This window comes from Drosophila teissieri, chromosome 2R (assembly GCF_016746235.2).
Source record: "Drosophila teissieri strain GT53w chromosome 2R, Prin_Dtei_1.1, whole genome shotgun sequence".
NCBI classification, from domain to species: Eukaryota; Metazoa; Arthropoda; class Insecta; order Diptera; family Drosophilidae; genus Drosophila; species Drosophila teissieri.
Window position 1 is genome coordinate 3,560,368 of NC_053030.1, and position 27,456 is coordinate 3,587,823.

The following is a 27,456-nucleotide window of genomic DNA, read 5'->3' on the forward strand; positions in this document are numbered from 1 at the left end:
TAAGTATTACGCCTACGCTTAAGTGAAATAAAAAATGCTACAACATATACATACATAAGAGGAACATTAGCCATGTCGATCTGGCCATGTTCGTTCGTTTGTTCGTATGAATGTCGATCTCGGGAACATTAAAAACTAAAAGATTGATATTAAACATGGATATCCAATAGATGCAAGAATTTGTCTAAGTTCTTTTCAGAAGTATAGAAAGTAAATATGTTATTTTCCGGTGGTTTTTAAAAGTTAAAAACAAGAGAGAACTCTATAGTCGAGTTCCCCGACTATCTCATAACCATTACTCAGCTATTTAAAGTGCGAAGGAGAGTCTTTAACACTGACAGTTTTTGGCGGTTTGTGGGCGTTACAGTCAACGTATCAAAAAAAATGTTGGCAAATCAAGAGAAAATTTAAGACTAATATAAATGTGAAAAAATATCAAAACATTGATAGTGTGGGCGTGGCAGTTTTAGGCGCTTTGTGGCAACATGGGTCAATAAACTTGCGCTGCGTCTATCTCTTTGGAGTCTGCATGCTGAAACTTAATCTTTGAACAGACAGACCGGCGGACAGACAGACGGACGGACAACGCCATATCGACTAGGCTATTGATCCTGATCAAAAATATACATACATATATACTTTATATGGTCGGAAACGCTTCCTTCTGCCTGTTACATACTTTTCAACGAATATAGTATACACTTTTACTCTACGAGTAACGGGTATAAAAATTGGACAGAATCTCGAGACTGATATAGAGAAAAAGTGTTGAACTGGAGGTCAAACAATTGTAGTTTTCACAACGGAAATTATTGCATCATTGGCTTCTGGCATAGAAGCGCATATTTTTAAAATCCCGAGAGTGTATTGAAGTCAACAACCCAAGGCCAAGGCGCTTGTTGCACCTATTTCTACAATGTTATTTTTTCCGCGACTGTCGCACAGCGCAAATCTATGAATTACGTCCTTGCCAATTTTCACAATTTTTAGGTTTTAACTGTATAGAAATAATTTACCAGTTTTAAAATTATCGAATTTAATCGCCTTTTAGCATATTTGTTTAAACAACCAACAACATTTGCCCAACTCTAGACATTTGACAGTTATCAACCATGTATGTATCCATTTTTATTTATCTGATTTTTTCCATATACAATTTAAAGAAACTAATATGAAGCTATTTAAGTTCCCCCTTACAAATTGTTAAAAAATAATTACATAATTTTACACAAATTCTTTTAACATAAGCTTTAGGTAATAACTATTTGTATTATTTGTGTTCCCATCTAACAGGTTTTTCGATTGATTTAAAAGTATTGTTTATAAAAAACATTTTTTACATAAAAATTTTTAAACAATTTTTTGCAAATTTATTCACAATTTGCCTTATCGATTTTCGGAAGTGTTAAATAAAAACTAACACAACTAGAATACCAGTTACAAATCTTCAAAAATGTTGAATTTAAAAAAGAAAAGTTATCTGTGAACATTGATTAATTATTGTGTATGTTATCAAAAAAATGCATATAATGGGCTGAATTGTGAAAACTAATTGGGCTTATTTAGGTTTTTATTGCGCTGTATTTCGATGACTTTTAAAATTCGGTGTTTTATTTTTGAAGCTTTTTGTTTAACATGACTTTTGCGTTATTAATTCTATAAATTTTATAATATATTTATAAATGCCTTGAGGCTGGACAAATTGATGGAAGCAAAACATAATATTATATATTCGAAAATAAAATTTAAAACTTCTTATTTATCGTATTCCATTGCGAGTAATTTTTAATGCATATATAAAGTGCAGTTTTATGAATTTCATTTTTGGTTTTCCTAATTGTTAACGGTTGTTTACCTGATTCACAACACTTGCAAATACAACTAGACAAGTTACGCCTGTTAACAAATCTATAATATACATGCGTGTTTGTTTATAAACACATATGTGTAGTTATTTAATTACATTTATAGCAGTGTAGTTCCGACAAACATTTTATATATTCATATATAGCGTATTTGAATTCTCACTTTAGCTTGTAAGTAAACATGTTCGTAATGCGAACTGTTTCGATTAGTTCTTCTATTTAATTGTAAAAAGGAGCTGTGAGTCTCGGATACTACTATCTTCTATCCTGCATGACCACCTGCTTAAGGGCGCCAGCTCGTACGCTTGATTTAACCTCGTGTCCACCCAAGGAGGCGGTTCCATCGCGAGCGATGTACAGTTGAAGGCCTGAGGCTAAGAAAAACATATTGTTATTATATACCCATTAACCAAAAGCTTTAAGGGACTTACTTTCTGCTGACTCCTCCAACTGATCGAGTTTAGTGTCCTTTAAAATCTCATCAATTAACGAGTCTGGATTGACCCGTGTCTCCTCCACTCGGTCGGAAACACGTGGCCCGTCATCGAGCGCACCTTTTTTGCGCTTCTCACCGCTGCTTTTCGTCCGATCTAGAGATCCCGTCTCACTAATAACTAACGAACCCGAGCTGGGATTCCTGAATGAACAAAATAAAGAAATTGAACTTGAATTGATAGCAATTAGTTAACACTTGAAGTTTTTTAAATAATAATACAAATTATTTTAATTGTAATTACGAAATTACTAATAACTTGCAAAATAAACAAGAAAACAAAAGCACATGGCAGAACAATACAACGTTTGCACAATGTTGGGATATACCATGCCAATTAAACTCGGATCTTTTATTTAATGTATGAATACGCTTATGCAGGGCATGTGCAAAATCATTAAATGGTATTAAATCAATAAGATAATTTTGTGGTTATTTGTCTGGACATATTTCCTAAAAAGAAACATAAAAATGAACTATAAAAATCTAAAAACACATAGTATATATAAAATCGGGGACAAGCAGCTACTTATTCTAAGCATCTTGAGTATTATTTGCTTAAAATTGTTTGTTTACAAATTAAAAAATTGCTTTTACCATAAAAAACTTTCAGTTCGGCATGGTACTACAATATACAGCTTAAACTATCTGCTTCCTGCGAAAATAGTTTACAATTTGTAAAACTTAAATATTTCTGCAGAACGCGGAAGTTGGCTGAACCATGACATTACAACTTAAAAGCGTAGGTGAACATATAAAAATTAACTTCTATTTAATTAACTTCAAATGAACCCACATCATTGTGATGCTAGGGCGGCGAATGATTTGGGTGGTGGCTAGAGGTGAAAGTGTTGCTCCTGAAACGGACATGGTTGCCGAGGCCAATGCAGAAGCCTCTGCTGCAGCCGCCGAAGTGGAAAGAAGAAGTGAGGCGGCCGACGGATTAGAACGGATGCTACAAGCGTCTGTGGGACTGCCGGCCATCGAGCTAATGGCATCGCCTGACATGACGTTGCCTAACCGGGGGCTGCTACCATGACCGTTAGACGATCCCTCTGTCATCTGCGGTTGATGGTTTGCTGAGTCCACTGTGTCCTGTCCACTGTCTGCGTTACATTGAAAGGTAATGACTGCTCCGCTGCTGCTGCTGTTGCTGCCATTTGATGAGGAGGCAGAATGGCTTGAGTAAATACTGGCCAAAGTTCCACAAGGCGATGAATTGGATCCAACAAAACTGTTAACTCCTGCAGCACTGGACTGATGCTGTCTGTTGCTGCTGACAGCACCTATGTTGCTGTTCTGGCCTGCGGTGGTGCTATTGCCATCAAAGAGCCGACGAGGAACTCCACTGAAGTTTCTGAATGAACGCGTCCATAAATGCGAATATTTGTTTTAGACACTGAATATTACGGCCATATAATAAAAACACGTACAACTAATAAAAGCGTTAAAAAATTTTAAACAGAATGTAGTAAAAATATAAAAATAAATTGAACATAGAAATATTAGTTTACTTATAATGTTACTCCTCTAAGATGAAGCGAAGAGCATAGCAAATGCGTTTTTCCGTGACATAAGAGTGATTGGCAAAGGCAATCGGGCTATTATTTATGCAGTATGTCTAATAATGTTCTTTCAGATTTCAGCATGCTGATTCAATCAAAAATATAAGTAACAAGAAAAAATCCAAAATTCGGTAATCCGAAGTATTTCGAGTTTCTTTGCTCACTAATTTATCCTTGAATATAGAAAATATAAAATGAAAATAAAAGAACACTTTAGTCAAGTTTCTCCACTAAATACCCATTACTAAGCAAGTAGTAAAGCCACTGTTTCCCACAGTGGCCATGAGTGCTATCTAGCGGTGACAATTCTAACTTATTAACTTTTGAGTACATCGATAGAAATTAGCAGAACAAGTAATAATAATAAAAAATAGTGGTTTCCATTGAAACGTATTCTTTTCAATCTAATGTACCCGTTACTCACACACTATAAACATGGAAAGACTTACCAACCGTTCTCTTTATACCACGGGTTGAGTAAAATGGTATACTATGTAGATATACTAATTTAATAGTTTTCGACTATATTCGTGATCAGAGCCACAAGGCCACTCTTACACCCACAAACCGCACATAACTGCCTCGCCCACACTTTTGAAATATTTTTTTATTTGTCTTATTTTTTTGTTTTTGCCAATTTCTATAGATATGCCGAAGAAATTTTTCGATCACACTGCCACTATTTGTGTAATTGAACCAAAATTAAATTTGACAGACAATTATAATAATAAAAATGGTTTTTCATGTGTGTCCGATCCTATAAAGTGTATATATTCCTAATCAGGAAATGTAACTGACCATGTGTGTTTGTACGTTCTTCAGTCGTATTAACCTTGCAGTACTATAACAGCATGGATCATGCTTGCAACGTCTTTGTAATTTTAAAGCGCAAGAGGGCTCGTTATTTTAGGCAAATCGATATATGTATGATAATTACAGGTAGTAGTTGTTTATTAATTTTTAAAGGTGCAGAATATGGCCCAAGAAATACGTGTGTACTTGGTTTAAATTTTAAAGCAGCTGCATATATACATGGATTACGAGCTTTGCTTCCTGCAATATATTTCTTGATGAAGGGTGTAAACTTAAATATTTATCTGCCGTTTTAATGTAATAGCTTAAATATAACGTAATACATAATAGGAATGACTGGATTGGGCGGTTAATATGGTGATTAAGTAGAACAGTACAACTATCTTTGCAATATAACTTTTTTAAACAGCTCACAACTATCTTTAAATGTACAAAAACCCAAAAATAATAATAATAAAAGCCAAAAATGATTAGTGCAAATTAAAAGAAAACAGAAGTAAAACAAACATCTAACGAAAATAACTGTGAAAATATTAAACGATATCGGCTATATGGGGTAGTGGACCAATACCAGAGACCTATAGTAATTCCTAGACTAGGTCCCGAAAACGATTTCTTAGATTAAACATTAAGAAAAACAGTATAACAGTAACGGATAACTTTTAATGAATAACGAGTAACGCTCTGGGGTCTAGATTAAATGTTCAATTAATTAAAGGGCTTTTTAAGATATAAATTTACTGCATGAATTTTTGTTATTTGAACTCGACGCACCTCATTAGTTCATAGGCAGCATTCGTGGAATGTGGTCGCACGGTGAACGAATCCTGAGTAGCCAGAGGCGTCGAAGAGGTGCCATGCTGTATGTTGCGCCGATATACTCGCTGAAAGGGGGTACGCGACACAAAGGACAGTGAGCTGTTAAACGGCTCTGACGGCGAGTCCACGACATCGTAGGTAAGTAGACGATTGACGTAGCTGCTGCCCAGCACCGGCTTCTCTGAAGACTGGACGAGACGTGAGAAATTAGGCTTTCGCTCGGTAGTTGGAGTGAGAAACGGGTCAGGCTTAATGCGGTCGCTCACAATGTCCTGTATTGTACCCATTGATCGCATCTTCTGAATGGGGTAGTGCATCGATTGCGGACTATCGTTGCCGTCCTGCCCGATGAACTTGGCGTTACCGACTTTAATGTGATGATGATTCTGGTGGCTCAAATGCTTTACGTATATCTTTGTCGCTGACCCGTTCGATGTGTTGGAGTTCTTTCTTAATTGATGGTGCTGTTGGAAGCGCATTCGCTCCTCAAGCGACTGTTCGTGCATGCGCTGAAACTCTTCGCGAACCGACTGCTCCGCATAGTGGTCAAAACAGAGGTTGTTTAGCGACTTCATCTTGGGGATCTGCGCATTTTCAGCCAGTTGCTTAAGGCGGCGCGGTGAATTGCGGTCCAGTTCCATAGAAGCCTTGTGAAACTCCATCTCCAGAATGGAGAGATTCTCCATTGACTTAATCTTGGCCACACGGGGCGTATGAAAATTTTCCTCCAGGCCAGAATCATTGTCGCCTGAGTCGTCGTTAAGACACTCGTCTGTGTCGCTCGCCTCTCCACTGTCATAATATTGCGTAGCGGTGGACGGAGTTTCTGCACTACGATATGTAGAGCTGGGAGTACCACTACAGCAAGCTCCCATGGGTTCAAAGAACGGAGCTCCATGTTCTGCCATCGGAGTGCGGAAGTCCTCAAAGGCCAACTTTTGAGAGTTGGTCATGGTGGCGTTTGGAGTCTGGTAAAGCTGTTCATCGCTAGTGTATTCAACAGTGGTGCTGAGACTGAGATGAGTATGAACACGATGGCTTTTGGCTACTACCACTGGCAAGCTGTTACATGGCTGATGCTCATCTCCCTTCTGGCCGTGCGGTCGGCTGCGTGGTATATTCAATTTCATGGCATTAATTGCTCTCTGATTGAGTCTATTAAGTAGAGAAACGGATTTTCTAAAGCGACTGTAGTTTTTTGTTATATATTTCGAGCGCAGGCAGTCGTTTTTTTAAATTTTATTTAAAGATGATAATTTTTGGTTGGTTAGTTGGCCATTTACCCCATTTTGTTATATATAAAACATAAGGTTAGTTAGAAAAGGAAAAACAGAAATTATTAAAAAAAAAAGGTTATTAATTTAACAAATAACGTAAATCTAAATTAGAAGTAAAAGTTAAAGGAACAAAAATCAAAAGTACTGTAAGACCATGTGATGAAATAAACAAAAACAAATATGGTGGATGTATAATTTTTTTTGTACCCCAAGCAGATTTGCTCAGTCAACCGGATTTGAATAATCCGGTTAATAATCAGTTTTAGAAACTGTAGGAAATAAGAGGACTTTTAAAAAGACATAAGCATACTATGTTTTATTTTTTTGGTTTATACTTGGTTCTGGAAATTTATTTATGGACCCGAAAAGAAAAAGGGCCTCAGCCCACCTTATTGCGCCAGTTTGTAGTAGAAGTCATCAGGTTTATATCTATACAGAGGTTACGTTAAAAATGTGCATCCTGTGATTTTTTAATTACACCCTAATCCAATGTAGTCAACGAAACAGCTAGTACACGGTGCTGAGTTGCCTATGTCGTTTGACTTTAAGCATAACAGCATAACAAAGCAGCGCAAGTTTGTTGTCCCATTTTGCCACGCCCAATCTAACGCCCACAATCCGCCCAAAGCTGCTAAGCCCACACTTTTGTCAAAAATCTGTCGATACTTTTTCACATTTTTGTAAGTCTTGTAAATTTCTGTCGATTTGCCAAATATCTTTTTACTACACACTACTACTCGTTTTACGCACACGAACGAAAATATAAAAAAATATCAAATTATTATACCCGTTTCTCGTAGAGTAAAAGGGTATACTATATTCGTTGAAAAGTATGTAACAGGCAGAAGGAAGCGGTTTCGACCATATAAGGTATATATATTCTTGATCAGGATCAATAGCCGAGTCGATCCGGCCATGTCCGTCTGTCCGTCCGTCTGAACGTCGAGATCTCAGGAACTATAAAAGCTAGAAAGTAGAGATTGAGCATGCAAACTCCAGAGACATAGACGCAGCGCAAGTTTGTCGATTTATGTTGCCACGCCTAGTCTAACGCCCACAAACCGTCCAAAACTGCCACGCCCATACTTTTGAAAAATGTTTTGATATTTTTTCACATTTTTGTTACTCTTGTAAATTCTCTTGATTTGCCAAAAAACTTTTTGCCACGACCACAAACCGCCAAAAACTGTCAGTTTTGAAATGTCTCCTTTGCACTTCCACTAACTGAGTAACGGGTACCAGATAGTCGGGGAACTCGACTTCGATTATTAGGAAAACTATTATACCGAAAAGTGGTTTTCAGTATTCAGTAAATTCTGTTAAATTTAAACCTTATAATATGAGAAAACCAGCTTTTTTACTGTATTTACTTTAAAATATATTTAAACACATAACCCTTACGAAAAATCGGTCTGTTCTAGGCTTGAACAAAAGTTCTTAGTAGTATGTTCTTAGCTAAAGTGACTTAAAGGATATAGGACTTAATATAGTTGATAGATAATTATTTCATTGAAACAAAATCAAAGCCAAGAAAAATATAGTAGCCAGTAAAACATAGTATATATAGACGTAAAATAAATTAGTTTTAGAATATAGCATTTTCAAATATGAATGAAGACTTATCTATAAGAAGTTCTATCTTAAAGTGTTTTTGCTTTTTAGTTAATCAACATTTTTTTAGTACTGAATGCAATGTTTAAACTATTCCAGTAAGGACAGACTGTCACATATGATATATTCATTTAGGTTTTAGACACAATTAAGTAGGATGTTAAGTAACGCCTTAGCATATATATTACTGGTTGAATTTTGAGCATTGTTATATAAAAAATGATATATAGATATCGATTATTCGAGTCTATGGCAAAATATGTCAAAACTAATAATACAAGAAAATAGTTCAAAGTTTTTTACAGAATATAACTGCTTTTTAAAATTGTCTTGTTGACTTACCTAGCATGTCCCGAATCACCTTCAGAACTTTGCCTTGAGTGTTGACTGTGCGAAAAACTACTATAACCCGATCCTTTTGACATCTAATTCGGAAAACATTAACAGAATCACGTATTTGTCAAGTCAAGTGATTCAACCTTACTTGACTAGTATTACTGGAATTTCTTGAATGACCCATTTCTATGAGGGTGGCGTTGCCGGCGCCGGAAAATCCAATACACCCTCCTGTTGTTCCGTAATTGTTACTGCCAATGATTCCCAGTACCGGCAGCGGTTGGGTAACAGGACTAATAGGATTAGCTACGACAACTGAGGCATGCTGCTGGAGATTATCCGTGGTCAACGTTACACCCGACTCCGAGGACTCCGATAAGCCGGAGTCAGTCACAATAGCTGCTATTAAAGCCTGGCTATCGATATCTGTAAGTATTACTGAAGTAAAATAAAACAATATATATAATATAAAACAAGGCAAATGTAATTGTATGTGAAAGAGAGATAAAAGCGGTGGGCGTGACTTTTGACTGATCCAGTTTTAAATTATTGTTGCATTCGAGAGTAACAAAAATTGTAATAATAAAAATTGTACAGCACACATTATTTTTAAAAACCCTATTTAACACACGATTCAAAAGGTTTTTGTACCCGGTACACCACACATTTCAACGAATCTAATATATGTACCTTTTTACCAACTGGCATAAAAATGAAAGCATCGATCAAAAGCGATTGTTTAAAATTCATGGATAATGATATTTTAACGTACATATGTAAACTGGGCTGAATTCTGGTTACTAAGAAAATGGTATACTAGATTCCTTGAAAGTTGTTTAGAAAGAAAAAAGGGACGGTTTTCAACCCTATAAAGTACGATCACTATATAAAAGTTTGTTAAGATATACTTTTTTTTTGCAATAAACCACAAGCCTGATTTCTAACTACTACTTACCCTCGTCCTTTGTGGTGGAAACGGGTCGCGTTCCGGGTAGCGACTGATTGCCGGGGATGCCGCCCAAAGTGGCTCCACTACCACCCAATGGAACGGATGCCACACTGCTTCCACTACCTATATTGGACAGAGCGGTAGCTGTCGGTGCTTGCAGGCCTACTCCAGTGGCTGCATTGGCAAAATCATCCATTGATGGCTTGCTCTGCTTGCTTTTTAGATTTGGCGTGGGTCTGTAGATATGGTGTATTATAAAAAGTATTAGGGTTTTAATAGAAATTCCTTACGCTTTGAACAGAATATCACCGCTAAGCATATGCATCTTAATGCTCACTCGCAACATGGAGTTGTCTAAGCGATGTCTTGAGTCATAGCCCTCCAAAAGAAACCGACGGGAGGTGAGGCCGGCACCGGCGAATTCGGCCAGATTGAGGTCGATAAATCCAAGCTTATAGTAGCTTCGGCCGCCCTTCATTTCCTTGCGTATTGATATACGCAGGTGACAGGGATCTAAAACGCCGGTTGAGGCATTCGCGCTCATCTTGCAAGGGAACTCAAAGCTGCGGTTCCACTCTACTCGATGGTTACGCACTTCCTCGCTGGGCAAAAGGATTTATTATAACTGAACGATTTCTATGAATTTAATGAGATCTTACCGACTACTGTACTCCTGAAAAGAACCTCCATCGAGCAACCTTATCTTTGCGAACAGCACCTCATTGACAAGGGCCACCTCTACCAAATCCTGCAGCTGCACTTCAACGTTAAACTTGTACTTCTTCTTTTTCATCATAAAGGCCATGCCAGGGGCGCTAGGCCCAAGAAGTGTCATTAATTTCCGAGCAACAAAGTAAGTTTATTCCCGTTTCTACCACAAAATTAATGGAAAGCCCTCAGCGGCTGAGCAAAACCGCCTCAACTTAGCCTTTGAATATGTTGATTGCCCTTATAGGTTATAACCTTACGGTTATAGAATCGTTCACGATACCTTTAGTAGTTGTAGCTCTCCTGCACTTTCTAGAATTTGTAATTATTCTTTTTTTATTTGGGCTGGTTTCTTTGATATTGGCTTCATAGCCGACTTTGTCTTCGAGCAGTAAAATGTGTCAACTCTGCAAGTAAATAAAAAAAAAATTACGTTTGTTAGCCACGAAAACTGATTTAAACTCGAAATGAAAAACCAGTCAATCAAAATTCAGTAACATTTGTTTATTTATCTGTCCCGGAAAGTGTGACAAATGCTAGATGTGGCAAATAGTTCGTCTATAAACGTCATAAGTATTGCAATATTTTGATCTGACATAATCAAATTGTATACTGTTATACAGTTATATACCGGCTGTAGAGAAACGTATTTGCCTAAAATGCATTCTGAGTCAACACATTCTTATGTTGTTTAAATTGGTTTATTATTCGTCTAAACCTTAAAAACGGAAACGCATAGCATTCAATTCACCTATTTTAAATTTAATGTATGTATGTACATACATAAATGGAAACTTATATTAAATGTCTGTAATGAATATGATCACAAAATTAAGATTAGTTGAAAATTATGCAAAAAAAATGGAAGGAAATACCTAACAAGAAAAGCAGTCCTAAGGGGTTGACACAATCGTTCAAACAATGAACTGGATTATAGCGTTCTCTCTTGTTTTAACTATATAAATACAAGCAAGCTTATATACTGTGCAATAGACAAAAACCCTATTAAGCCAAATTTACGAGTAAATGTAATTTAAATTATTTTTCTCACGGATACCTTTTGTTCTGAATTTATTTAAGTATTGTCAAAACAACAATTGACAGGTCATCATTAATGTTTTTTTTTTATTCGTTTGTATATACAGTTGCGAAAAAATAATAGCACCACCATAACGTATTTTGTTCTCGATCAAATAAATTAAGGTTGAGGTACCGATAGTACCAAATACTAATTTTTCGCATAATGCTAGTTATTTTTCCTATCCAAAAATGAAAAAAAAAATTTTAATTGTCCATACCTTGATTTTTTATAATTTTTTTTGGGCGGCAAGGTCTAAAATGAGGCGAAAACAAAAATAGCACCACTATCGATTTTTTCAAATATTCAATACTTGTCGGCGGTTTGTTTTGGTGAAAAGCACATGGTTATAAAACTTGACATTTTTATTACTATATCCAACATTTTTTGAAACATACCTTATAAAAAATTATTAAAAAGAGGCGAGGAAAGCATTGCACTTCAGATAAACGTGACATGATCAAAAAATCAATTTCTTAAGGGAAATCACAAAGAAATATTGGTCTAATCCTTCAATGCTAAAACAAAATGATAGGAAATGCAATCACCTACAACGAGAATCCCGATAAACGTGGGAGAAAACAATCATTGGGCACCCATCTCTTCAAAAGGCTAGTGCCCGAGAGCAAGAAGGATCCATTTAAAGCTGCTACCGAACTGAAAAAGGATCTCAACATATCCGCAACAGTGCAAACAGTTCACACATGTCTCAGGGAACATGGATTAAAAGTCTGTAGTCCCAGGAAGGTCCCTCTTTTAAATGGGAGACACATACCCAAGCGCATTAAGTTCGTCAAGGAACATTTAAACTGGTCTTGCGAAAAATGGAGGAACTTCTTATGGTCAGATGAGAGCAATGGTGGTAATGGATCTTAATCGTATGTAAGACGACCTAAGAACACCGAATATAAGCCAAATTACACAGTAGAAGCAATTAAACACGGAGGATCCAGTATAATGGTATGGGCTTGTTTCTCGTACTATGTAGTTGGGGCTATACCATAATATACCATGGTTAAAAACCATCTGGGATCAACATGTGTTTGTGGATATTTTGGTGACGATGATGCTACCCTTTGCCGAATACAATTAAAAAACTATGATCCTAAGTAGACCAGCAGGAAAGCCAAGGATTCGTTCCAAAATAAATCTGTTCCTGTTTTGGATTGGCCTGTACAGTCCCCAGGCCGTAATCCCATCAAAAATTCTTGATCAGATATGAGAAAAGCAGTTGTAGCTTCAAAGCCAACTAACAACGAATAACTTTGGGTATAATTAAGGAGTCCTGGAGCAAAATATCCCTAAAACGGAGCTAGGACCTAGGCCAAAACGTTGCGCAGCTGTTATTGCTAATAAAGGATACACTACCAAATATTAAATTAATGGGATGGGCGTAGTTTTAATATACAATCACTTGTTAATAATGAATTTCTTACTGTTAAGTTTATATTTTATGTTTAAAGCATTTTTTATGAAGTGGTGCTATTATTTTTTTCGCCTTATTTTGTCACTTTTCATAAAGTTTCTTAAATAAGTTAAGAATTCATAGAACAATTGTGATTTTTTTTATTTCCTAAAAAGTGAATTGTTTAACCTTTCTAAAAAGGTATTTCAGCTCCTTTTAAACCCTAAATTGTAGGTAGGAGACTTATTCAAAGTTTTACTGTTCAAGTGGTGCTATTTTTTTTTCGTAGCTGTACATAGACAGTGGCGTGCAAGTATGAGTACATGTTTGCAACTTCTGACTGTTGGCCTAAATATAAAAAGGTATTAGTTAAGCTAATGAACCCAAATTTTTACTGTTGGTTCTTTGATTATTTATTTACTAATTCTTAAGAAAAAAATAACAATAATGTAATTCTTTTCGTTAGGAAAAAAAGAAAATTTAATTTAACTCGCATGTACTCAATTATGCTCAATTTGAACTTTTCAACAAAAGTTGGACAGCTCATTTAATTGAAAGTTTAATTTTAGAATTTACCGTTTGTTTTTAAGAAAGTTTAATATCAAAGTATAAATATAAAAGCTTTCAACCAAAAAGGTACGAATCTCCACGTGTTTTTGCTCTTAACTATTAGAACGTAAAATATGAAGAAATTGCCAATAAATGTTGAAGATTCAGTGATTAACCTTACTGAAAATGGATTTTCGACGCGTAGAATAGCTGGGAAGCTAAATATATTCGTGTTCAGAAAAGGCGAAACGCGGTACCCAATATTCAAAGAAGAGGTCCACTTTGATTGTTGACCGATGCAGATGCGCGGCTTATGATGCAAAATATTAAAAAGAATAAGAATTGTAGACCCAAGGATGCTTCTGCAGCTATAGGCAAGCCTGTCAGCTAGTGGACAGCGTGTCGAAACGTATTGGATACGTTTCCGAATTAAAAAAAAAGAAACCGGCCTTGTCCAATAAAAATATAAAAGCACGGCTAAAATTTGCGAAGGCACATAAAAATTGGGAAGTGGACGACTGCAAAAAGTTATATGGTCTGATGAATCAAAATTCTATCGATACCAGTCGGACGGAAAACAATATTGTTGGAAAAAGCCTGGAGAGTCGCTGCAAAGACGGCACGTACAGGAAACAGGAAACAGTAAAACACGGAGGAGGAAATGTCATGGTCTGGAGCTGTTTTACCTGGTGAAGCATTGGACCAATAAAGAAAATAGAAGGAACTATGAAAAAAGAGGACTATTTAGATATTATGCAGACCCATCTTTGCGATTTTGTTGACAAATGCGTTTATAATGAGAGTGATATCACATCCGAAACACACGTCCAAAATCGTGAAGGAATAGATCGGAAATCAAGACTTTAAGTTAATGGAGTGGCCAGCTCAGAGTCCTGATCTCAATCCAATCGAAAATTTGTGGTCGATTGTGAAAAGACGATTGGGACACTACGAATCTGTTGCAGCAAACCAACACGAGTTGTGGCAACGAATCCAGCAAGAATGGAAAGCTATTCCGAAGGAAATTATTCAAAATCTGGTGGAAAGTATGCCAAAGCGAATAAAAAGCGTCATTAGAAATAAGGGTCTTTGGACTAACTACTAAAAGATAAGCTTTTGTTGAAAAATTCAAATTGAGCATAATTGAGTACATGCGAGTTAATTTAAATTTTATTTTTTTCCCAACGAAAAGAATTACATTATTGTTATTTTTTTTTAAGAATTTGTAAATAAATAATCAAAGAATCAACAGTACAAATTTGGGGTCATTTGCTTAACTAATACCTTTTTTTATTTAGGCCAACAGTCAAAAGTTGCAAACATGTACTCATACTTGCACGCCACTGTATATGTATATAGTGACATATTCACATAGCCAGCATTTAAGAATATGCTGAATATTAGATCCCACGAATTCCCAATTTAATATAGTGACATATTCACATAACCAGTACATGTGAATATGCTGAATATGCAGATCCCACGATATAAACACCTGCACCCGGAGTAAGCGATGCCGCTCTCCCTACATACAAACACATACTACCACAAGCGGGAGAGCTCGCTCCCATCCCGAATAAATGTAAATTAAGGGCCTAATAAGAAATATTTTGTACCACCTGAATCAGTCTTAAGCTGAGAGCTAATAAATAAAGTCTTGAAAAATACTTTTCTTCGATCTTTTAATTTAATATTCTTAGCGTTGTCTTTAGTCAGCGGGACGAGACATTAATTCGACTCAGTGTAATTAAAAACATTTTACTATATATAATATAATATAATAATATATATATATATATATAATATAAAATAATAATAATATATGTACATATATATAATATATATGTATATATAATATATATGTATATATAATATATATGTATATATAATATATATGTATATATAATATATATGTATATATAATATATATGTATATATAATATATATGTATATATAATATATATGTATATATAATATATATGTATATATAATATATATGTATATATAATATATATGTATATATAATATATATGTATATATAATATATATGTAAATTAATATATATGTATATATAATATATATGTATATATAATATATATGTATATATAATATATATGTATATATAATATATATGTATATATTATATTTTGTTACCCCTTGACAGCAATTTTTCTATGTCAACATAAGATTGTCAGTTTTTTTCTGTATTACGTTTTTTACCATTAGTTTGGATTATTCATCAAATTGCAAATATTTCCAAATCAGGTTATGATCAAATCTTTTTTTTGCGTTTCTAACGTAACCGGTTTATATCTTAATTATGTATGAATACACAATAAGTTATTATATAACGTGAAAAAATTACATTGATTGGAGCAAAATAATATCGTAATTACAATGCACAGATACCGAATCCGGTAATAAAAATGGCAACTGAGCAAGGATTTGGCGAAGAAGAATATCTAAATGGAAATACAAAATTTGGTCCGATCTTGCGGATAACATTAAAGCTTTAAAGTTTCAGTAGAGACGGACGGGCGGATACTATTATATCGACTCGACTGTTGATACTGATCAAGATAACATACACTTTATATTACCTTTACTGCACTTGCTACGTGTTTCTAGAATCTCGACGTACATAAATACAGACACAGAGAGAGAGAGAGGTTTCCTGGTTTAAGATGTATAAAAACGTAACTCTGCTAGTGGGAGTTAAACTTTATTTTGGCATATCTTTAGAAAAGGGAAAACAATATGTGGGCGGCTTGTGGACGTTAGAATAGGCGTGGTCAAATATTTTTACGCATATTAATAGGAATTCGAAAGACAAACAAAATTAAAAATTCCTACACAATTTTCTAAACTGTTTGGCGATTTGTGGCGGTTTTTCAAGACTAATAGAAAACTGAAAAATATAAATCAATTTTTGTAAAGGGGCTAGGCAACATGGGTCAAAATACTTTTCAACGAATCTAGTATACTCTACGAGTAACACGTAGAACTAGTTTAGATCGCATCTACAACGTATTATAAACTTTATTTCACGGAAAAATCTATTACACCTAATTAATTAAATAAACCATTTAAAATTAGAGCTGCGATGTGTGCAAAATTTAAGATAATAAAATTCCCTTTGATAAATATTCCGTTATAGATATCACAAGCTACAATAATTTGAAAAATAAGTAAATATGTAATAAACAGTGTTATCGATATCTAGTTGCACTTAAAACACTTAGTCAGCTATTCCAAGAAAGTTTTTATACGATCCTCTGTACTCAGTAGAGATAAGATAAGACAATCAATTAGCGCAAACAGCTTGAAATCTAACAATGATAATAAAAAATTAATAATAATAACCAGACTAACCGCTTATATTGGAGAACTTCGCGCTTATGCGAATGTCAAAACATTTAATTGATAAAGAAGAAAAACCACACAAATGTTCAATTTACAATTTTGAGTAAGTCAGATCTGTCAACACTCGTAGACATTGTCTTGTATAAATAAAGGAGAAACAATAGAAGAAACGTGATAGCTGATTGCCGTGACGGTGTGATAAAAAATTAAACATCTGATGCTCCAACCGCGAAAATAAGGTTATACATTATTAAATCGTTAAAACGTTTTTATACCCGTCCCGAAGACACTAGTGATTCCTGCAAGCAAGCCATTTACAGGTGAATGAATGAATTTTGCAAGCTTCTGTCGTCCAACACCATTATCCCCCCTTATCCGGTTAGACCCACTTTGGAGTATAAGGTCTCATTTGACGCGTAGACGGGCAACGATAGCCAAACAAACTAAACTAAAATGCCGTTTAAACGTCACAAAGTTGTAGAAAATCAATAAACTTGGTGTCGACTAAGTCAACATAAAATTAAGCATTCATATGGAAGACGGAAACATTTTTCCACATGCTAGGAAAAAAGGATGCAAGTTGCTTTAAAGCGGTAATAATTTGAGACGACTACCGAATATACCCAGATACCAGACAGCGAAAAAACAAGTTGACATATTTTCTTTTGTTGTTTTAAAAAAAGTTACTTGCGAAATACCATTTAAAAATTTTTAAAAAAGAGAACGCCATAGTCATGTTTTTTGACTATCAGATACCAGTTAATCAGCTAGTTGGACAGCATGAGAGACGTTTCTATATTGTGTTGGCAGATCCACAGAAGTTGAAAATAAAAACAAGAGAGAACGCTATAGACGAGTTCCCCGACCATCTGATACTCAGCTAGTGAAAGTCCGAAGGAGGCTCTTCAGCACTGACAGTTTTTGGCGGTTTGTGGGCCTTAAAGTGGGCGTGGCAAAGTTTTTTGGCAAATCGATAGAATTTTACAAGACTAATGCAAAAATGAAAAAATATCAAAACATTTTTCTAAAGTGTGGGCGTGGCAGATTAGGGCGGTTTGTGGGCGTTAGAGTGGGCGTGGCAAGAAGTTTTTTGGCAAACCGATAGAAATTAAGAAGATTAACACAAAAATAAAAAAAAATCCAAACCTTTTTTTTAAAAGTGTGGGTGTGGCAGTTTCAGGCGGTTTGTGGGCGTTAGAGTGGGCGTGGCAACATGAATCGACAAACTTGCGCTGCTTCTATGTCTCTGGAGTCTGCATGCTGAGTCTTAACTTTCTAGCTTTTATAGTTCCTGAGATCTCGACGTTCATACGGACGGACAGACAGACGGACAGACGGACGGACAGACGGACATGGTCAGATCGACTCGGCTATTGATCCTGATCAAAAATATACATATATACTTTATATGGTCGGAAACGCTTCCTTCTGCCTGTTACATACTTTTCAACGAATCTAGTATACCCTTTTACTCTACGAGTAACGGGTATAAAAATATCAAAACATTTTTCAAAAGTGTGGGCGTGGCAGCATTGGGCGGTAGAGTGGGCGGGGCAACATAAATCGACTTGCGCTGCGTCTATGTCTCTGGAGTCTGTATGCTTAATCTCAACTCTCTAGATTTGTAGTTCCTGAGATCTCGACGTTCATACGGACGGACAGACGGACATGGCCAGATCAACTCGGCTATTGATCCTGATCAATAATTTATATACTTTATATGGTCCGAAACGCTTCCTTCTGCCTGTTACATACTTTTCAACGAATCTAGTATACCCTTTTACTCTAGAAGTAACGGGTTTAAAAATATCAAAACAAAAACAAAAATTTCAAAATTGTAGACGTGGCCATAATGTGTTTGGCATTCAAGACAAATATTAAAATGACAAAAAATCAACACATCCAAAGTGTGGGCCTTGTAATTTTTGGCGATTTGTGGGCGTGGCAACCATTTGAACTTGCGCAGCGTAGGCGTCTCTAGAACCTGCATGCTTTATCTAGATCTCGAAGTTCGTACGAATGGACAGACGAGCATGTCTAGACTCGGTTATTTATTATGACAATTTTTAATTCATTTAACTATTAATTTTTTGGCCGTTTGTGGGTGTTCATTAATTACAGCTCCATAACTAGCTTTTAAAAACCTTCGAGATCTCCGTCTTTTTACAAACCGACGGATTTTGCTGGATGGGCACGTCTAATTATATCGATAACGGATATATTTAAGAGTGTCTTAAAAGCTTTAATTTTAACATTAACCGTAACATTATTCTCTGCTACATTTGAGTAACAGAAGTAATTCAAACAAAAGAAAAAACGTTGTGCAGGCTGAATCCAAAAATAGTATCTGATTCGAATATGCCTTAACAAATCTTGAAAAAAAAGCTTTAAACTTGAATTTTACAAACACAAATGAATAAAAATGTACAAAAACCTTCAAATCCGCAAACATTGTCGGACTATCTCTGCAAATTCTTTTCATCCCATTCTTCCCCCTACCTAGCTTTTTAATTTCCTTTGCCCCAAGTGCTTAATATCTGCTTTCAATTATTGAGAAAACAAGAAAGTAAGCTAACTTCGGCAGATCAACGCTTTACAATAATTATACCCGTTACTCGTAGAGTAAAAGGGTATACTAGATTCGTTGAAAAGTATGTAACAGGCAGAAGGAAGTGTTTCCGACCATATAAAGTATATACAGTTGCGAAAAAAATAATAGCACCACCATAACGTATTTTGTTGTCGATCAAATAAATTAAGGTTGAGGTACCGATAGTACCAAATACTAATTTTTCGCATAATGCTAGATAATTTCCTATCCAAAAATGAAAAAAAAATTTGAATTGTCCATACCTTGATTTTTATAATTTTTTTGGGCGGCAAGGTCTAAAATGAGGCGAAAACAAAAATAGCACCACTATCGATTTTTTCAAATATTCAATACTTGTCGGCGGTTTGTTTTGGTGAAAAGCACATGGTTATAAAACTTGACATTTTTATTACTATTTCAAACATTATTTTTGAAACATACCTTATAAAATATTATTAAAATGGGACGAGGAAAGCATTGCTCTTTAGATAAGCGTGGCATGGTCAAAAAACCAATTTCTGAAGGAAAATCACACAGAAATATTGGTCTAATCCTTTAATTCTAAAACAAAATGATAGGAAATGCAATCACCTACAACAAGAATCCCGAAAAACGTGGGAGAAAACAATCATTGGGCACCCATCTCTTCAAAAGGCTAGTGCCCGAGGGCAAGAAGGATCCATTTAAAGCTGCTACCGAACTGAAAAAGGATCTCAACATATCCGCAACAGTGCAAACAGTTCACACATGTCTCAGGGAACATGGATTAAAAGTCTGTAGTCCCAGGAAGGTCCCTCTTTTAAATGGGAGACACATCCCCAAGCGCCTTAAGTTCGTCAAGCAACATTTAAATTGGCCATACGAAAAATGGACGAACTTTTTATGGTCAGATGAGAGCAAGGTGGTTTTTTTTGGTGGCAATGGATCTTGATCGTATGTAAGACGCCCTAGGAACACCGAATATAAGCCAAATTAGACAGTAGAAGCAATGAAACACGAAGGATCCTGTATAATGGTATGGGCTTGTTTCTCGTACTATGTAGTCGGGGCTATACCATAATATACCATGGTCAAAAACCATCTGGGATCAACATGTGCTTGTGGATATTTTGGTGACGATGATGCTACCCTTTGCCGAATACAATTAAAAGACTATGATCCCAAGTAGACCCGCAGGAAAGCCAAGGATTCGTTCCAAAATAAATCTGTTCCTGTTTTGGATTGGCCTGAACAGTCCCCAGGCCGTAATCCCATCAAAAATTCTTGGTCAGATATGAGAAAAGCAGTTGTAGCTTCAAAGCCAACTAACAACGAATAACTTTGGGTATAATTAAGGAATCCTCGTGCAAAATATCCCTAAAATGGTGCCAGGACCTGGTTGACTCCATGCCAAAACGTTCCCAGCTGTTATTGCTAATAAAGGATACACTACCAAATATTAAATTAATGGATGGCGTAGTTTTAATATACAATCACTTGTTATTAAGGAATTTTTTACTGTTAAGTTTATATTTTATGTTTAAAGCATTTTTATGAAGTGGTGCTATTATTTTTTTCGCCTAATTTTGTCACTTTTCATAAAGTTCCTTAAATAAGTTAAGAATTCATAGAACCATTGGATTTTTTTTATTTCCTAAAAAGTGAATTGTTTAACCTTTCTAAAAAGGTATTTCAGCTCCTTTTAACCCTAAATTGTAGGTAGGAGACTTATTCAAAGTTTTACTGGGCCAGTGGTGCTATTTTTTTTTTCGCAGCTGTATATTCTTGATCAGGATCAGTAGTCGAGTCGATCTGGCCATGTCCGTCTGGCCGTCTCTCCGTCTGTCCGTATGAACGTCGAGATCTCAGGAACTACAAAAGCTAGAAAGTTGAGATTAAGCATACAGACTTCAGGGACCTAGACGCAGCGCAAGTTTGTCGATTCATGTTGATATTTTTGTTTGATATTTATGTTTTGATATTTTTTCATTTTTGTATTAGTCTTGTAAATATCTAACGATTTGCCAAAAATCTTTTTGCCACGCCCTCTCTAACGCCCACAAACCGCCCAAAGCTGCCACGCCCACACTTTTGAAAAATGTTTTGATATTTTTTTATTTTTGTATTAGTCTAGTAAATTTCTATCGATTTGCCAAAAATCTTTTTGCCACGCCCTCTCTAACGCCCACAAACCGCCCAAAACTGCTACGTCCACACTTTTGACAAATGTTTCGATATTTTTTCATTTTTGTATTAGTCTTGTAAATTTCTATCGATTTGCCAAAAAACTTTTTGCCACGCCCACTCTAACGCCCACAAAACCGCCAAAAGCTGTATGTGCTAAAGACTCTCCTTCGCATTTCGAATAGCTGAGTAACGGGTATCAGATAGTCGGGGAACTCGACTATAGCGTTCTCTCTTGTTGAATATAAAAACAAGAGAAAACGCTATAGTCGAGTTCCCCGACTATCTGATACCCGTTACTCAGGTGGTGGAAGTGCAAAGTAGAAATTTCCACACTGACAGTTTTGGGCGGTTTGTGGGCGTTAAAGTGGGCGTGGCAACACGAATCGACAAACTTGCGCTGCTTCTATGTCTCTGGAGTCTGCATGCTGAATATGAACTTTCTAGTTCATACGGACGGACAGACGGACATGGCCAGATCGACTCGGCTATTGATCCTGCTGTATAATATATATACTTTATATGGTCGGAAACGCTGCCTTCTGCCTGTTACATACTTTTCAACGAATCTAGTATACCCTTTTACTCTACGAGTAACGGGTATAAAAATTTAGGTTATTCGTAATGTTGTAATCCAACTTTTCTTACTTATATAATTTACTATATACTATATTCGAAAAAAAATGTGTTTACAACCAAAACGATCTTTAAGGTGATTTTTACCCCCACAAACATAAGGTAATATATTGACAGTCTCAAGGAACGTGGTCAATTCTATTTTGTAAGTTATATTTTAAGGGCTAACACATTATCTATTGCACTTTTTCTAGTTAGCAAAGCACAAAAAACTGAAACCGTTAAACTTTTTTCCGTTTCTCGTCATGGGCCCACATGTACATATGTGAAAAATTTGAATCTAATTGAACACATCCTCATTACAAAAGCAGACGAAGTCAGATCTGAACGAGCAATTCAGGGTTGCTCTCCCCCGTTTAACCTCATTGGTGCTGATTTGATTTGATTATGGCAAACATTTTTCACACTTCTATGCATTATTGAAATTCCAAAACCCGGCAATTGGTTGGCCTTTTTAAATCTTAGATATAACCATTAATTAGCGAGTAATTTTTATAAAGCGTCTATGAATATAACATTTAGCCTTAATCGCATATAGTCGTCCGGTGTTTATCGAATAAAAACACTAACAAGAGAGAACGCTATAGTCGAATGCATCGACTATCTGATACCCGTTACTCAGCTGGTGGAAGTGCGCAGGAGGGTCTTCAGCACTGACAGTTTTTGGCGGTTCGTGGGCGTTAGATTGGGCGTGGTAATAAGTTGTTTGACAAATCGATAGAAATTTACAAGACTAATACAAAAATGAAAATATATCAAAACATTTTTCAAAAGTGTGGGCGTGGCAGTTTTAGGCGGTTTGTGGGCGTTAGAGTGGGCGTGGCAACACGAATCGACAAACTTGCGTTGCTTCTATGTCTCTGGAGTCTGCATGCTGAATCTCAACTTTCTAGCTTTTATAGTTCCTGAGGTCTCGGCGTTCATACGGACGGACATGGCCAGATCGACTCGGCTATTGATCCTGATCAAGAATATACATATATACTTTATATGGTCGGAAACGCTTCCTTCTGCCTGTATATACATACTTTTCAACGAATCTAGTATACCCTTTTACTCTACTAGTAACGGGTATAATAATGTATTCTTTTAAAATTGGTTAATACCGAATAAGAATACTTTTTGAAAAATAACCAAGACGGTAAATTTATTTTTCCATACTTATCCGAATCATCCGATTACATACTACTTGCAATAGAAATGTCTTTTGATCATGCTAATAACTTTAAAACTTCGCTGTTAATACTGATCAGGAATATATATAAATTCTAGGGGCGCAAATGTCTGATTGAAATCAATATACCCTCTACAAGAGAATCAAAACAATTAACGAAAGAACTCAGTACTTATGCGTGTACGTATGTATGTACAATTTAGAATAAAACTCTGTTTATTGGAAGTTACACTGTAAGCCTATAATGAAACTCGCGTATATGTATATAGTAAATAGTAAAATGTCTGACTGTTCTGGTGCTTGCTTACAAGTGGGCGTCAACGTTAATGTTGCAAACAGTTGATTCTACGGCAGAGACACTACCGAAATGAGATTTAAAATACGCCATTTACACTTGCCGCAAAAATACGTCGCTTCGATGTGAAAAACAGAAATAATGCATTAAAATCAAACAAGGTGGTAGCACCAACACAACAGAAGCAGAACACCAATACAACTGCTCCCGAAGGGCGTCGAACGTCGTGCTGCAGTTGTTTGTGCTTTAAAAATATATCTACATTTGTTTTCGTCCTCAGTGATGGGATTTTACAATTATTGCAATGCAACTTGGCAACTGAAACAACGAGATTCTTTTATTCACACACACGCTCTTGTTGATGTAGTCGCTGGTTTTTTCACATCCACTTTTCGCAAAACAGTGAAAAGGGAGGGTGCAACTGATGAATATCCCCCGCACAGCGATACAGATGCGTTTTCAGCTCTGTAACTCGCATTTTACGAATTTCGTTCGTTTAAAATAATGCGACTGGAAAATTGTATGCCTCACTGCTTTGGCAACACTTTTTTTTACATTTTTCTGGTGAAAAGCACACACAAACGCACACCAGCACACTAATCACGCACTCGAACGACGCTGCTTACCAAACGCAGCAACAATAATATCGACTGCAATTCTCAGCGTCTGCTTTCTTGCTATCTTAACTTTCCTCCACTGCTGAAAAAAGTAATTTTGCACTTGTTTAATTAGCAACAGAATACCGATGATGCGCCACCCACGACCGAGCCAGTGTGACCACAGTGTACAGTAAGACCGCGCGGTAACTATTTTAAAATACCAAGCGAGTATTTATAAGAATATCCCACACCTACTAAAAAATTACTTAATAATTTTCTCTTAATCCTGTTACTACTTTAGCTCTTTTATTAAAGATATGCTACGCTAAAAAAAATTCCGTCAATGGGTTCCGCGGATGGTATTCTAAGCCAAGTTGCAAAACAAAAACTAAATGTTAAATCAAAAAGTTCAATTAAATATCTCCACAATTCAGTAATCTCTTTAAAATTTTGAACGAAAATGTTTTGTTTTTATACTTTTTTCTGAACCCTTTCGACACTACTTTTTTCCTCATACCTTGTATTTTGTATACAACTTCTGACCTGTTTGATTTAAACACGCTATATTCGCCTTTAAAAAAATGGAAAAATAATAATATTAACGGTACTTATTCCTTAAAATAGAAACCTAAGTCGCCTATAGGTTGCCTTGTTCAGTTTGTATTGCTCTTTTTTTTGTTTGTTTAATAAGTCACGGAGAAAAACTGGACACAGTAAGAACAAACAAAAAAAAGGGTTTTGTATGAACACTTAAAACCCCAAACACTATTTCGGGGAAGCATAGAAATCGTTTTGTATATATTTTTATACCCGTTACTCGTAGAGTAAAAGGGTATACTAGATTCGTTGAAAAGTATGTAACAGGCAGAAGGAAGCGTTTCCGACCATATAAAGTATATATATTCATGATCAGGATCAACAGCGGAGTCGATCTGGCCATGTCCGTCTGTCCGTCCGTCTGTCTGTCCGTATGAACGTCGAGATCTCAGGAACTACAGAAGCTAGAAAGTTGAGATTAAACATACGGACTCCAGAGACATAGACGCAGCGCAAGTTTGTTGATTCATGTTGCCACGCCCACTCTAACGCCCACAAACCGCATAAAACTGCCACGCCCACACTTTTGAAAAATGTTTCGATATTTTTTCATTTTTGTATTAGACTTGTAAATTTCTATCGATTTGCCAAAAAACTCTAACGCCCTCAAACCGAAAAAAACTGTCAGTGTTGAAGACTCGCCTTCGCACTTCCACTAGCTGAGTAACGGGTATCAGATAGTCGGGGAACTCGACTATAGCGTTCTCTCTTGTTTTTATTGGCTATGTTATTAGACTTATCCCCCAGATAGATTTTAGTTTCAACTTTATCAATTAAGTTCCGACGCTGATTTGGCAGACAGCCGATAACATATACACACCTGACATAATAACAGGTGTGTAGGTATAAATCGTACTTAGATATGATAAATGGAATCCTTTAAAATTTCAGAGAGATCCAAAACAAAGGGGATGACCTGCCCTTGATAATTTCGAAATATGTCCTAATAAATAGGCGAAATACATATATAATTATGTCCTAGGTTCTAGGAGACAAAAGTGTTATAATAAACCAATGCTAGTCAGCACATATGTTGTACAAGTATTATTCGTTCAAAGAATTAATTTTTGCTTAACAAGGTTTTCCGAACAGTTGAGGTGTACGAAGAGCACGGCAGCCGCAAGACGTGCTTGCAACTCCTGTTGGCTTAGATCATGTGCCCACTCCACGCGACCCCAGAAGTTAAGCTGGTATTCTTCCTCCAGTCGTGCTAGGGCCACAGCCTTTTCCACGGTCAGCATCTGCTCGATGACGGCGCAGGCGAGGACAATCGACTTCAAGGTGTCCACAGCGAAAGTAAAGCCTGAAGGGAGAGATTTTCAATAGACGCTGAACTGCAATTATGGACGGCGTTACCATGCAGTGTTTCCAAACTGTAGGAATTAAAATGCTTTGCGACATTTATTTTATCCTGTTCGCTGACCTGAGGCGGCGTTATGTTCATGGTTTTCTGTAGGTTTGTGTCATAGCGCTGGTTGAACCAGGCGATCACCGGGTCCCATTCGTTGACCTGAAGGTCCTGCAGGTCCTTTTCGTCCTGCAAATGATACATATCTGTGGATTAATTCCGTGCGTGAATTAATTCAGTGTTAGAGTGGAGTAATACAGAATTAATTCACGCACATCGTACTGGAAGAGCACCGTGTCAGTGGCGATGAAGTTGAGCAGGTAGTTGATCATATCCAGCTTGGAGAGGTGATTGGGATTGTCAATGGCCGTGAAGCAGAGCGCGGATATATGCATGCGGGAACGCTCGATGTTTTGCTTCTGGGCGTCGAACTCAGTGGCCACAGCTATGGCCAGGGGTTCGCTGCGAACAACGAAGGGTGCGCCCTTGGGCGTCTTCAGCTTTCGATGATCCAACACCACTTCATAGCCGCTGTCGCCGCTCAGTACAGAAGTCTTCTTGTAGAACCGCTTGGGTGGAGAGACTGATGGAGAAAAAACGCCCGTCGATCACCGGCATGTTATGAAATGGCTCGGAGTGCTACGCACGTTTTATATTTCGGCTACCGCGTCTTACCGTAGTGCCGCACTGTATAACTGCCAGCGGCTACTTTCGACTGGCTGAAGTTGGTTAACCGGAGGGATCGGATTACACTAACCACTTGCTTTCCGTTCATTTTGAAAGTTTGCCGGACCCTTTTTTCAGTTGTTAAGCAGCAGAGTTCTGTTTTCAGTGTGGCTGTAGTACTTTTTCCTTAAATCTCAACCAAATCAGTCGAAAGTACTGTTCTTTTAATTTACTTACTTTACTGTCCTTATAAGGACAACTGGGGTATTCCCTATGAGATGTTGATAGCCTTTAACGGCTTCTAATTGATTGGGCCATTTACACTTGCCGAATTCCATGCGTCTCTTTTGGCGATTATTGCAGATATTACAGGCTACACTTCAATTATGCATATGTACTTATGCCGTATTTTTAAAACACTCGAGGGCATTGTCACATTATTTATTCTTATTAATTGTTGACTATTCGAAATATGCAATAACTACGGAATATACATACATACTTACTAACAAATATATATTCCCTATTTTCAACGAGTAACGGCCATAACAAGTGTT

At 36.4% G+C, this 27,456-nt stretch overlaps 2 protein-coding genes across 10 annotated transcripts; both read right to left on the minus strand.

Moving 5' to 3' along the window:
* Window positions 1–1,412: 1,412 nt before the first annotated feature.
* LOC122612600 (protein FAM102A) lies at window positions 1,413–24,476 on the minus strand. Of its 8 annotated transcripts, XM_043786328.1 has the most exons (10): window positions 24,316–24,476; window positions 10,388–10,843; window positions 10,019–10,330; window positions 9,735–9,964; window positions 8,928–9,205; window positions 8,786–8,868; window positions 5,511–6,743; window positions 3,155–3,715; window positions 2,297–2,502; window positions 1,413–2,239 (listed from the first exon to the last, which is right to left on the minus strand). In XM_043786328.1, exons 2-10 carry the CDS (start codon window positions 10,561–10,563, stop codon window positions 2,121–2,123), a joined length of 3,198 nt encoding a protein of 1,065 aa, XP_043642263.1. In that variant the 5' UTR covers window positions 10,564–10,843; window positions 24,316–24,476; the 3' UTR covers window positions 1,413–2,120. The 8 variants fall into 8 exon arrangements, with proteins under 8 accessions (XP_043642263.1, XP_043642257.1, XP_043642259.1 ...); XM_043786322.1 differs by lacking the exon at window positions 3,155–3,715 and having other exon boundaries at window positions 1,421–2,239; XM_043786324.1 differs by lacking the exon at window positions 3,155–3,715 and having other exon boundaries at window positions 1,422–2,239; window positions 5,511–6,710.
* A 1,418-nt stretch (window positions 24,477–25,894) lies between these two features.
* LOC122614087 (ATP synthase mitochondrial F1 complex assembly factor 2) lies at window positions 25,895–27,070 on the minus strand. Of its 2 annotated transcripts, XM_043788559.1 has the most exons (4): window positions 26,909–27,065; window positions 26,509–26,816; window positions 26,242–26,422; window positions 25,908–26,188 (listed from the first exon to the last, which is right to left on the minus strand). In XM_043788559.1, exons 1-4 carry the CDS (start codon window positions 27,006–27,008, stop codon window positions 25,938–25,940), a joined length of 840 nt encoding a protein of 279 aa, XP_043644494.1. In that variant the 5' UTR covers window positions 27,009–27,065; the 3' UTR covers window positions 25,908–25,937. The 2 variants fall into 2 exon arrangements, with proteins under 2 accessions (XP_043644495.1, XP_043644494.1); XM_043788560.1 differs by lacking the exon at window positions 26,509–26,816 and having other exon boundaries at window positions 25,895–26,188; window positions 26,991–27,070.
* Between the last annotated feature and the right edge of the window lie 386 nt (window positions 27,071–27,456).